The sequence below is a fragment of the Amblyraja radiata genome, chromosome 38, assembly GCF_010909765.2.
Source record: "Amblyraja radiata isolate CabotCenter1 chromosome 38, sAmbRad1.1.pri, whole genome shotgun sequence".
Lineage (NCBI taxonomy): Eukaryota > Metazoa > Chordata > Chondrichthyes > Rajiformes > Rajidae > Amblyraja > Amblyraja radiata.
The window spans coordinates 10,341,788-10,355,686 of NC_045993.1; the positions used below are offsets into that span (position 1 = coordinate 10,341,788).

At 49.2% G+C, this 13,899-nt stretch overlaps 1 protein-coding gene across 1 annotated transcript in view; it reads right to left on the reverse strand.

Annotated features, from left to right (window-relative positions):
- LOC116967088 (ras-related protein R-Ras2-like) overlaps positions 1-13,107 on the reverse strand; it is a 34,835-nt gene extending 21,728 nt beyond the window's left edge. Inside the window, exon 1 of the mRNA XM_033013559.1 lies at positions 12,751-13,107. Coding sequence (XP_032869450.1) covers positions 12,751-12,849 — 99 coding nt within the window. The 5' untranslated portion in view covers positions 12,850-13,107. The remainder of the gene's footprint in view (positions 1-12,750) is intronic.
- Positions 13,108-13,899: the final 792 nt, after the last annotated feature.

Sequence of the window (13,899 nt, forward strand, 5' to 3'; positions counted from 1 at the left end):
CCGCCCAGCGATGCCCGCACACTAACACTTTCCTACATACACACACACACACACGCTTGGTACCGTTTACAATCTTATCGAGGCCAGTTATAACCTATAAACCTGCATTCCTTTGGAGTGTGGGAGGAAACCGGAGCACCCGGTTAGACCAGCATTTTGTGTCTATCATTAACTAAACTATGATGAGATTGGGAATGTAACCGCTATGCCACACTCATCCCCCACCCCAACCCCAGGGTTCATCTCTGGCCATTGGCACCCGGCGATCACTGCGCTGTTTAACCAACCCCCCCCCACTGACTGGAATCGCATCCTTAGGAATGTTGCATTTGTACATTATCTTATCACCGCCTCGCGATGCCCTGGGGAACAGAGCAAGCAGATGAATGTCTGAAACGCTTAAACTGTGCAAGCAACCAAAAACCCCCCCACCATGCACGCACAGCAAGATCCCACAATGAGTAAGCAACTCCCCCCCCCCCCCCACCTTTTGGTTGAAAGGAGACGGGCCGAGAACCCAAGTTTAATCCTGACAACGGGTGCTGTCTGTACGGAGTTTGCACGTTCTCCCCCTGACCGAGTGGGTTTTCTCCGTGAGCCCTTTACCACCTCCAGTTTAAATTCCATGTGGAATATTTTGGAGGACCAAGAACCAGGTCTCCGCCCCCACTTCAAAGACGTGCAGTTTGTAGGTTAATTGGCTCCGGTAAAAATTGTAAATTGTCCCTGGTGTGTGCAGGATAGTGCTAGTGTATGGGGTGATCGCTGGTCGGCACGGGCTCGATGGGGGTCTGTTTCCGCGCTGTATCTCTAAACTAAACCAGCAAACTGTGCACAGACAGCGCTCGTAGTCGGGATCGGACCCGGGGTCTCTGGCGTTGTGAGGCAGCAACTCCTGGCACTGAGCAAGGATGGTGTGCTGAGTTGAGGCAATCAATAGGCAATAGACAATAGGTGCAGGAGTTGGCCATTCAGCCCTTCGAGCCAGCACCGCCATTCAATGTGATCAGGGCTGATCATTCCCAATCAGTACCCCGTTCCTGCCTTCTCCCCATATCCCCTGACCTCAAAGCCCAAAGAATATTTACTACTTTTAAAAAAAAGACCATTCAGCCCATCAAGCCGGCACCACTCTGCAGAATTTGATCGCAACAGAGAATTATAACATGGAGACATCCCTGAATGAAAACAAAATCTTCCAGGCAAACAGAGCAATCTATGGGTGAATGGATTTAAGTTGTTGGGAGGCATAGATAGGGTAGACAGCCTGAGCCTTTTTCCTCAGGGTGGAAATCTCAAAGACTGATTTATTTACGAGGATGTTGCCAGGACTTGAGGGTGTGAGCTTTAGGGAGAGGTTGAGTAGGCTGGGTCTCTATTCCTTGGAACGCAGGAGGGAGGATGAGGGGTGATCTTATAGAGGTGTGTAAAATCATGAGAGGAATAGATCGGGTAGATGCACACAGTCTCTTGCCCAGAGTAGGGGAATCGAGGACCAGAAGACATAGGTTCAAGGTGAAGGGGAAAAGATTTAATAGGCATCTGAGGGGTAACTTTTTCACACAAAGGGTGGTGGATGTATGGAACAAGCTGCCAGAGGAGGTAGTTGAGGCAGGGACTATCCCAACGTTTAAGAAGCAATTAGACAGGTACATGGATGGGACAGGTTTGGAGGGATAGGGGCCAAGCGCAGGCAGGTGGGACTAGTGCAACTGGGACATGTTGGCCAGGGTGGGCAAGTTGGGCCGAAGGGCCTGTTTCCATACCGTATCACTCTACGACTCTCTGAATGGAGGGCAAAACCTCAAGGTAAAAGGGTCAAAGTTTAACGGATATGTGTCAGACAAGTTTTGTTTAAACACAGAGAGTGTTGGTTTCTGGAACGTTATCTGACGTGCCACACCTTAAACTCAATTCGGATTGTAGCAAAGTTCAATTAAATTGCAATTCCCTGAAAGTAGCATCACTTCCCGAAAAGTGGCATCACAGGTACAGATTACAGTTGAGTATATTGTCACGTGTACCGAGGTACAGTGAACAGCTTTTGTTGCGTGCTAACCAGTCAGCGGAAAGACAATACATGATTACAATCGAGCCGTTCACAGTGTACAGATACATGATAAGGGTATAACATTCAGTGCAAGGTAAAGCCAGCAATGATCTGATCAAAGTCTGATCAAAGATAGTCCGAGGGTCACTAATGAGGTAGATAGTAGTTCAGGACTGCTCTCTGGTTGTGGCAGGATGGTTCAGTTGCCTGATAACAGCTGGGAAGGTAGCTCAGATGGTCAGAGACAATAGACAATAGGTGCAGGAGTAGGCCATTCGGCCCTTCGAGCCAGCACCGCCATTCAATGTGATCATGGCTGATCATCCCTAATCAGTACCCCGTTCCTGCCTTCTCCCCCATATCCCCTGACTCTGCTATCATGAAGGCTTTCTGTACATTGGCCTTCATCAGTCAGGGTATCGAGTACAGATAGACTCAAAGCGCTGGAGTAACTCAGTGGGTCAGGCAGCATTTCTGGAGATAAAGCAAGAGGTGGTTGGGATGTGTAGGAAGGAACTGGGATGTTATATACAGTTGTACTAGACGTTGGTGAGGCCACATTAGGAGTATTATCTTCAGTTTTGGTCACCCCCCCCCCCCCCCTTGTATAAAGGATGTTGTCAAGCTGGAAAGAGTGGAGCGAAGATTTACAAAGATGTTGCCAGGACTCGAAGGCCTGAGGTTGAGCAGGCCGGGACTTTGGTCCTTGGAGCGCAGGAGGATGAGGGGTGACCTTATAGCAGAGTATTAAATAATGACGGGAATAGGCAGGGTCAAAGCACAGGTTCTTTTAGCCAGGAGAGGGGAATCAAGAAGCAGAGGACAGTTTAACGGGAGAGGGGAAAGATTTAATTAGGAACCCTAATTAGAAACATATAAAACTATAAAAGGACTGGACAAGCTAGATGCAGGAAAAATGTTCCCAATGTTGGGCGAGTCCAGAACCAGGGGCCACAGTCTTAGAATAAAGGGGAGGCCATTTAAGACTGAGGTGAGAAAAAACGTTTTCACCCAGAGAGTTGTGAATTTGTGGAATTCCCAGCCACAGAGGGCAGTGGAGGCCAAGTCACTGGATGGATTTAAGAGCGAGTTAGATAGAGCTCTATGTGCTAGTGGAATCAAGGGATATGGGGAGAAGGCAGGCACACGGGTTATTGATTGGGGATGATCAGCCATGATCACAATGAATGGCGGTGCTGGCTCGAAGGGCCGAATATCCTCCTCCTGCACCTATTTTCTATGTTTCTATGTAACCCAAGGGGCAGCTTTTTCACACAAAGAGTGGTGTGTATATAGACAGAGGTGCCAGAACAGGTAGTTGAGGCAGGTACTATAACAACAACGACAGGTACATGGATAGGACAGGTTTAGAGGGGTATGGTCCAAATGCAGGCAGGTGGGACCAGTGTAGATAGGGCACGTTGATCGACATGGGCAAGTTGGGCCGAAGGGCCTGTTTCTTGGCTGTGTGCCTCTAATCTCTCTCTCTCTCTCTCTCTCTGTAAACTCAGACTCAAAACGTCACCTCTCCCTATTCTCCAAAGATGCTGCCTGACCCGCTGAGTAACTCCGGCACTTTGTGTCTGAACTTGTCAACGTTCTATGTTCAATAAGCAAAACAAGGTAGAGTTGCGGCCTTACAGCGCTAGAGACCCAGGTTCGATCCTGACTACGGGTGCTGTCTGTACGGAGTTTGCACGTTCTCCCCGTGACCGGGTGGGTTTTCTCCAAGATCTTCGGTTTCCTCCCACACTCCAAAGACTACCACACTACCAAGTTTGTAGGTTAATTGGCTTGGTGTATGTGTAAATTGTCTGTGCGTGTGGGGGGTGGTGTTAATGTGCGGGGATCGCTGGTCGGCGCAGACTCGGTGGGCCAAAGGACCTGTTTCCGCGCTGTATCTCTAAACTAAACTAAAAAGCAACCCAGCCTATCCTCATTTCCAGCTTTCTCCCCCATCAATCAGTCGCAAGAGAATGAGTGTAGACACAAGAAACTGCATATGCAGGTTTACAAAAAAAGACACAAAGTGCTGGAGTAACTCAGCAGATCAAGCAGCACCTCTGGAGAACGTGGATCGGTAACGTTTGAAGGTTAACAACCCGAAGCATCATCTATTCACGTTCTCCAGGGGCGGCACGGTGGTGCAGCGGGTAGAGCTGCTGCCTCACAGCGCCCGAGATCGGGATTCGATCCTGACCACGGCCGCTGTCTATACGGAGTTTGTACGTTCTCCATGTGTGACCATGTGGGTTTTCTCCGGGTGCTCTGGTTTCCTCCCACATTCCAAAAGCGTGCAGGTTTCTAGGTTAATTGGCTTCTGTAAAATTGTAACCTCCCACTGTACGAGCTAATTCAAGAGTTCTCCCGAGTTTCCCCTGATTCGAACTCGGAGAATTACGGAAATAGCCGTTCGTAGGTAGTCGGGGCTCTCGTGGACATTTTTCACAGTGTTGAAAAAACGTCACGAGTTTACCGCGTTTCCCGAGTACCTGTCGTTAGCGTTACGAGCCGCTACGGGACATGCACGAGCTCCGATGTAGCTGCTACGTACATTCTACGTACTTACCACGAGTTTGATTTTTTAAACTCGGGAGAGCTCTTGAATTACCTCATACAGTGGGACAGGACCTTAACTTGTCCCCAAGTGTGTGTAAGATAGTGCTAGTGTACGGGTGATCGCTGGTCGGCACAGACTCGGTGGGCCGAAGGGCCATTTTCCACCTTGTATCTCTACACTAGTTTAATCAAGTTTGAGGAAGAGTCTCGACCCGAAACGTCACCCGTTCCTTCTCTCCAGAGATGCTGCCTGCCCCGCTGAGTTACTCCAGCAGTTCGTATCTGTCTAAAGTTGTCAACTCATTAGATTGCAGCCTGATCTTGGACACAAGATGCTGGAGTAAAGGTCCTGTCTCACTATACGAGATTACCAAAGAGCTCTCCCGAGTTCAAACTCATGGTAAGCACGTCGAATGTACGTAGCGGGTACGTCGGAGCTCGGGACGTCTCTAAGCGGCTCGTAACGCTAACGGCAGGTACTCGGGAAACGCGGTAAGCTCGTGAAGTATTTTCAACATGTTGAAAAATGTCCACGAGAGCCCCGAGTACCTACGAGCGGCCATTACCGTAATTCTCCGAGTTCGAATCAGGGGAAACTCGGGAGAACTCTTGAATGAACTCGTACAGTGGGACAGGCCCTTAACTCAGCGGGCCAGGCAGCATCTCCGGAGAGAAGGAATGGGGGACGTTTCGGGTCGAGACCCTTCTGATCTTGTTCTGCAGTCTAACCCTCCCATCGATTACGCAAACACTTCTTTTTCTACCCGATAAGCTCTTTAAATAGTTGTCCGCTCACTCACCGACTGCAGCCTGCTGTTGCGCCACAGCAGAATTTAAATACAAATTCTGTAAACAACTCTAGATCTACTGGGAGAGAGAAGCCTTAATTGCAGTGCTGGGTGAGTTTGCAGTTAGCACAAATGCAAAGAGCAATCTTCAATCAAACACAACCCCCTCAACTTTTGACAACACTTCAAGAACCCACCCGCTCCCCCCCCCCCTCCTCCTCTAACAAGGTGCTTAGGCTTGTCGTTTGGCGAGTTAAGGATAGGCCGGGAGGAAAATGAAATGCTTTCCCACCCATGTGGGACTTTCGAACCCAAGTGCTGGAAACTTGCCACAGGGCGATCGAGGGGGGGGGCGCAGAGCAAGGCCCAGATCCTGAATAGGTCAAGGGTCACACAACCAGGCGCGGCCCAACCCTGAGCGCACGGTTGCCATTCACGAAAAATAAAAGGTAGAAAAACAGGAAATGCACAGTGGTTTTTGAAAAAAAAAGAGACACACAGAAAAAAAAAAAATGCTTGCTGCCGTTTGCGGCTGGGGACTGATTCTTCTATGAGGAATAGATCGTGTAGATGCACCACCACACATTCTCTTGTCCACAGGAGGGGAAATCGAGGAATCAGAGGATGTAGGTTTAAGGTGAAGGGGGAAAGGTTTAATAGGAATGTGAGGGGGTAACTTTTTACACATTTATACAGACACAGAGAGAGAGACACAGAGAGAGACACAGAGAGAGACACAGAGAGAGACAGAGAGAGACACAGAGACACACACAGAGAGAGACACAGAGAGAGACACAGAGAGACACAGAGACACAGAGAGAGAGACACACAGAGAGAGACACAGAGAGAGAGACACAGAGAGAGAGACACAGAGACACACACAGAGAGACACAGAGAGAGAGACACAGAGAGAGAGACACAGAGAGAGAGACACAGAGAGAGAGACACAGAGAGAGAGACAGAGAGAGAGAGAGACACAGAGATACACACAGAGAGAGACATAGAGAGAGACATAGAGAGACACACAGAGAGAGAGACAGAGAGAGACACACAGAGAGATACAGAGAGAGACACACACAGCGGTGGGTGTGTGGAACAAACTGGTAGCGAGGAGGTAGTTGAGGCAGGGACAATCGCAACATTTAAGACACAGTTGGACTGGTACATAGATAGTCTGAAGAAGGGTCTCGATCTGAAACGTCGCCCATTCCTTCTCTGCAGAGATGCTGCCTCCCCCGCTGAGTTGCTCCAGCATTTTGTGTCTACATGGATAGGACAGGATTGGGCCAAACGCCGGCAGGTGGGACTAGTGTAGCTGGGACAGGTTGGCCAATGTGGGCAAGCTGGGCCGAAGGGCCTGTCTCCACACTGTATGACTCCACGACTCCAAGAGGGCTTTACCACAGGCTTCTGCGGTAGAGTCGCAGCGTTTCGAGGAGCTCGGAAGGCTTCGGAAACGTTGCACAATGGCTCGTATTTAAACATGGCCGTCGAGGCTCAGATGCCGCTGAACATCCCCGATCTTGTTTCGGGTCACCTTACTTCAGTTTGGTTCATTCATTATTGTCACCGGCATCGAAGTACAGTGAGAAGATTTGGGGTCCTGCCTGACCCAGTCCACACACCCCCCCCCCCCCGAGCACTGCCCCTACCCAGGACTCCCAAGACTCCCCTCTTGGAAGGCATCGTTTAACGGTGGCACAAGGCCCCGTATCCGAGGAAGGATGTGCTGGCGCTGGAGAGGGCCCAGAGGAGGTTAACGAGAATGGTCACAGGAATGAGTGGGTCAACATATAATGAGCGTTTGACGGCACTGGGCCTATCTGCACTCGCTGGAGTTTAGAAGAATGATGGGGGGGGGGGGGGGGGGGACCTCATAGAAACTAACTGAATAATGAAAGGCCTGGATAGAGTGGATGTGAAGAGGATGTTTCCACTAGTGGGAGAGTCTAGGACCAGAGGACGTTCCTTTAGGGAGGAGATGAGGAGGAATTTCTTTAATCAGAGGGTGGTGAATCTGTAGAATTCATTACCACAGAAGGCTGTGGAGGCCAAGTCAATGGATATTTTTAAGACAGAGATAGATAGAGTCTTGATTAGTGCGGGTGTCAGGGGTTATGGGGAGAAGGCAGGAGAATGGGGTTAGGAAGGGGGAGCTAGATCAGCCATGATTGAATGGCAGAGTAGGCATGATGGGCCGAATGGCCTAAATCTGCTCCTATCACTTATGATCATCAGATGCTGGAATCTCGAGGTGACTTTTTATAGCGGCAGAGGCCGGGGTTCGAACCTGATCTCGGGTGCTGTCTGTATGGAGTTTGTACGGTCCCCCAGTGTGACTGCGTGGGATTCCTCCAGGTGCTCAGGTTTCCTCCCACACTCCGAAGGCGTGCAGGGTTGAAGGTTAACTGGGTTTGGTAAAAATTGTAAATTGTCCCAAGTGTGTGTGTGTGTGTAGGATAGTGTACGTGTCTGGGGATCGTTGGTCGGTGTGGACTCGGTGGGCCGAAGGGCCTGTTTCCGCACTGTATCTCTAAAGTAAAGTAACTTTTACCATCAAAGAGGAATGGGCAGGAGGGGCATGGGATCAGGACTACCTGAAGAGTCCCCTCCAAGTCACATATCTTTCATCATCGACTGGGCTAGCATGGACAGGTTGTGACGAAGGGACCGTTTCCTTGCTTTGACGCCACAAGTCCAAACTTGGAACTCCACTCCCCAATAACACTTTTACTTTAGTTTAGAGATGCGGCATGCAGACAGGCCATTCGGCCCACCGAGGCCATGCTGACTATCAATTACTCGTTCACTAGTTCTATGTTAGACAATAGACAATAGGTGCAGGAGTAGGCCATTCGGCCCTTCGAGCCAGCACCGCCATTCAATGTGATCATGGCTGATCATCCCCAATCAGTACCCCGTTCCTGCCTTCTCCCCATATCCCGACTCCGCTATCTTTAAGCCCACTTTAAGCCCACATTATCCCACTTTCACTTCCTCCACGCAGGGGGCAATTTACAGAAGCCAATTAAACCTGCACGTCTTTGGAATAGTTTAGAGAATACAGCGCGGAAACAGGCCCTTCGGCCCAGCGATTCTGCGCCGACCAGCGATCCCCGCACACTAGCACTATCCCACACACACACAAGCGAGGGCCAATTTCCAATTTTTACAGAAGCCAATTAACCTACAAACCTGTTCAAGAAGGAACTGCAGATGCTGGAAGATCGAAGGTACACAAAATTGCTGGAGAAACTCAGCGGGTGCAGCAGCATCTATGGAGCGAAGGATTTCCTTCGCTCCATAGATGCTGCTGCACCCGCTGAGTTTCTCCAGCAATTTTGTGAACCTACAAACCTGCACGTCTTTTGAGTGTGGGAGTAAACCGGAGCACCCGGAGAAAACCCACGCAGGTCACAGGGAGAACGTGCAAACTGCACACAGACAGCAGCCGAGGTCAGGGTGAACCCGGGTATCTGGCGTGGTGAGGCAGCAGCTCTACCCGCTGCGCCAGTTAGAAGCACGTTGACTAGTATAAACACCACCGTACATGGTGGAAGTTAACTTTCAGACTCAACAAGGAGTGGGCAACAAAGGATAGTCCTCCTACCAATGCCCAAATCCAAAAGGACAATCACATACAGTGCCCTCCATAATGTTTGGGACAAAGACCCATCATTTATTTATTTGTCTCTGTACTCCACAATTTGAGATTTGTAATAGAAAAAAAATCACATGTGGTTAAAGTGCACATTGTCAGATTTTACTAAAGGCCATTTTTATACATTTTGGTTTCACCATGTAGAAATTACAGCAGTGTTTATACATAATCCCCCCATTTCAGGGCACCATAATGTTTGGGACACATGGCTGGTGTTTGTAATTGCTCAGGTGTGTTTAATTGTCTACTTAATGCAGGTATAAGAGAGCTCCCAGCACCTAGTCTTTCCTCTAGTCTTTCCATCACCTTTGGAAACTTTTATTGCTGTTTATCAACATGAGGACCAAGGTTGTGCCAATGAAAGTCAAAGAAGCCATTATGAGACTGAGGAACAAGAATAAAACTGTTAGGGACATCAGCCAAACCTTAGGCTTACCAAAATCAACTGTTTGGAACATCATTAAGAAGAAAGAGCACTGGTGAGCTTACTAATCGCAAAGGGACTGGCAGGCCAAGGAAGACCTCCACAGCTGATGACAGAAGAATTCTCTCTATAATAAAGAAATATCCCCAAACACCTGTCTGACAGATCAGAAACTTGCTTCAGGAGTCAGGTGTAGATTTGTCAATGACCACTGTCCGCAGAAGACTTCATGAACAGAAATACAGAGGCTACACTACAAGATGCAAACCACTGGTTAGCCGCAAAAATAGGATGGCCAGGTTACAGTTTGCCAAGAAATACTTAAAAGAGCAACCACAGTTCTGGAAAAAGGTCTTGTGGACAGATGAGATGAAGATTAACTTAGAGTGATGGCAAGAGCAAAGTATGGAGGAGAGAAGCAACTGCCCAAGATCCAAAGCATACCACCTCATCTATGAAACACGGAGGTGGGGGTGTTATGGCCTGGGCATGTATGGCTGCTGAAGGTACTGGCTCACTTATCTTCATTGATGATACAACTGCTGATGGTAGTAGCATAATGAATTCTGAAGTGTATAGACACATCCTATCTGCTCAAGTTCAAACAAATGACTCAAAACACATTGGCCGGCGGTTCATTCTACAGCAAGACAATGATCCCAAACATACTGCTAAAGCAACAAAGGAGTTTTTCAAAGCTCGTCATTTCTTGAGTGGCCAAGTCAATCACCCGATCTGAACCCAATTGAGCATGCCTTTTATATACTGAAGAGAAAACTGAAGGGGACTAGCCCCCAAAACAAGCATTCGCTAAAGATGGCTGCAATACAGGCCTGGCAGAGCATCACCAGAGAAGACACCCAGCAACTGGTGATGTCCATGAATCGCAGACTTCAAGCAGTCATTGCATGCAAAGGATATGCAACAAAATACTAAACATGACTACTTTCATTTACATGACATTGCTGTGTCCCAAACATTATGGTGCCCTGAAATGGGGGGACTATGTATAAAAACTGCTGTAATTTCTACATGGTGAAACCAAAATGTATAAAAAATGGCCTTTATTAAAATCTGACAATGTGCACTTTAACCATGTGATTTTTTTCTCTATTACAAATTTCTAATTGTGGAGTACAGAGGCAAATAAATAAATGATGGGTCTTTGTCTCAACAATTATGGAGGGCACTGTCGGATTTCAATAGGAAAAACCGAAGGAACTAGGCCACAAAGAAATATAAAGGCAATCGGGTATGTACTGTAAGATGCATTACAGTCGGTCACTCCCTCTTCTGCTCTCCCCCATCGGGCAAGAGGTACAGAAGTTTGAAAACGCACACCTCCAGATTCAGGGACAGTTTCTTCCCAGCTGTAATCAGGCAACTGAACCATCCTATCAAGAACTAACATACAGCCCTGGCCACAGTGGAGACATAGAAACATAGAACATAGAAAATAGGTGCAGGAGGAGGCCATTCGAGCCAGCACCGCCATTCATTGTGATCGTTCCCTATCAATAACCCGTGCCTGCCTTCTCCCCATATCCCTCGATTCCACTAGCCCCTAGAGCTCTATCTAACTCTCTCTTAAATCCATCCAGTGACTTGGCCTCCACTGCCCTCTGTGGCAGGGAATTCCACAAATTCACAACTCTCTGGGTGAAAAAGTTTTTTCTCACCTCAGTCTTAAATGGCCTTCCCTTTATTCTAAGACTGTGGACCCTGGCTCTGGACTCGCCCAACATTGGGAACATTTTTCCTGCATCTAGCTTGTCCAGTTCTTTTATAATTTTATATGTTTCTATCGACCTCCCAACTATCTTTGATTGGACTTTATCTTGAACCAAATGTTATTCCCTTCATCCTGTATCTGTACACCGTGGACATTGTGATCAGGCAAGCGTAGGGAGGAACTGCAGATGCTGGTTTACACCGAAGGTAGACACAAATCGCTGGAGTAACTCAGCAAGGACAGGCAACATCTCTGGAGAAAAGGAGGAGGTGACGTTTCGGGTCGAGACCCTTCTTCTGTCTGTTGTTTGTGCAAAAGAAGGGTCTCAACCCGAAACTTCACCGATTCCTTCTCTCCAGAGATGCTGCCCGTCCCGTAGAATCAAGTGCGATCTTCACGCTGACTGGAGAGGGCACAACAAGAAATCTTTTCGCTGCAGGAAGGGAACTGAAGACGCTGGTTTACAACTGAAGATAGACACAAAAAAGCTGGAGTAACTCAGCGGGACAGGCAGCATCTCTGGAGGGAAGGAATGGGTGACATTTCGGGTCGAGACTCTCCTTCAGACGGCAATACCTCGGTATACGTCAACAATGACCTAAACTAGACCACGGGGGTATGAAATGGAGCAAGAGTATATAACAACACATGGTACTGATTCTGGATGGTCATATTGAATGGCGGTGCTGGCACAAAAGGGCCGAATGGCCTACTCCGGCACCTATTTTCTATGTTTCACATTTCAGAGCAAAACGCTGAAAACCCGAAACTAAAACAGAAATTCCAAAAGCCACTCGATTCTGGTGCCGGTGGGGGGTCACAGAAACTCTTTCCCCTCCCCACAGATGCTGCCCGACCTGCTGAGTGCTTCCAACATTTTGTTTCTGTTGGCCAGGCCTCTGACTAATGGCTCAACCTTCTCCCCACGGTCACATGGAAGGATGCACCAGCCACATATGGTTAAGGTACCCTCAACACTTCACCCAGACACTCTGCCTAAGAATATTATCACCTTTAAACCCCACATCCACACTCTCAACAATAAAAGCAACAGTAGCAGTCCACCCAAAACACAACTCAACACATGCCTCCAGTTTTCAAATTACATTACCCCATTACATCGTATAAGAAAAATGTCTTTTGAACGAGTGGATTTTTTAAAAAAACGTTTAGATTTTTAAAAAAAAAGTTCTTCAGAACTGCCCGACCTAGGAAAGGCCTCTTCAAAGTAAATTTAAAGACACTCTTACACAACACAGCTACAACAACCGCACACAACTAACATCTAGAGGCGATGCCTTACTTATTACAAATATTTTTCTTGGAAAGGAAGGCTGTTTTTAAAGTGTCCCCGCAGCCCGAGAGACAGAGACAGACCCGTGAAACTTCACTCCGGCCGCCAAGTCCCAGGAGAAAAAGTTTGGGAAAACTTTCTCCAAACTTTCTCAGAAGTTTTTTGTTGTTTGTTTTTTTTCCGCCCCCCCCCCGCAATTCTCTCTCCTCTCGCCTCGCAAGTTGTTTTTTGTTTCTTTTTACCTGGATGAACTGGATGGTGAGGGCACTTTTGCCCACCCCTCCGCCTCCCACGACCACCAGCTTGTACTTCTCCTGGAGTGCGCCGTCTTTGCTGGACATTGTCCCGTGGAGCTGGAGCTGGAGCTGGAGACAAGGAGGGCGGCAGAGCCGGGACAAGCGGGGACACACGCTCTCTGGGCTCGCTTTTTCTTTTACTTTTACTCTTTCTCTCTCCCCCCTCGCTCTCTCTGGGCTGGGCTGGGCTCTGCACACACCCCTGTGCGCTCACACATACAAACCTACGCTGATTCCTGCATGAATGTTAATCGCCACGCAACCCCCCCTTTTGCTTTCAACCGGGCGCTTCCCTTATTTGGTGAGCTTCTCAAGGGCGTCCTGCCGGGGAGCTCAGGGTCCTAAAGAGACACTCTCTCTCTCTCCCATCTCTCTCTCCCTCTCTATCTCTTTCGTTTCAGAGCGAGGGGGGGCTGGGGGGCGCGCGGGCACGCGCGCAGCGGGCGGGGGCGGAGCGCGGGGGAGGGAGGGAGGGGCGGGGGGAAAGGGGGGGACAGCGCGAGCGCGGGGGCGGGGAGCGGAGAGAGGGGAGGGAGGGAGACGCGAGCGGGGGAGGGGGGAGGAGCGAGAGGGGGGGAGAAGGGGGAGGGGAGAGAGGGAGGGCGAGAGGGAGGGAGAGAGGCAGAGAGAGAGAGAGAGCGGGAGAGGGGGGAGAGAGAGGGAGAGAGAGGGGAAGAGAGAGGGGAGAGAGAGAGGGGGAAAGGGAGAGCGAGAGAGAGAGAAGAGAGAGAGAGGGAGGGCGAGGGAGGGAGAGAGAGAGGAGGAGGAGGGGGAGGGGGGAGGAGAGGGGAAGAGCGAGGGGAGGGGGGAGAGAGAGAGGGAGAGAGAGAGGGGGGAGAGAGAGAGGCTGAGAGAGAGAGGGCGAGAGAAACGGAGGGAGGGAGAGGAGGGGAAACGAGAGGGAGCGAGGGTCGAGGGATGAGAGAAGAGTAGACGACAAGCGAGCGTAAATAGCGTGGGTGGCGACACTCTCGAGAGAGTATGTATAGACTCTAACTCGTGTCTCTCCCTTTCTCTCTTTCTCTCCCTCTCTTTCTCTCCCTCTCTCTTTTTCTCTCTCTCTCTTTTTCTCTCTTTTTTCTCACTTTTTCTTTC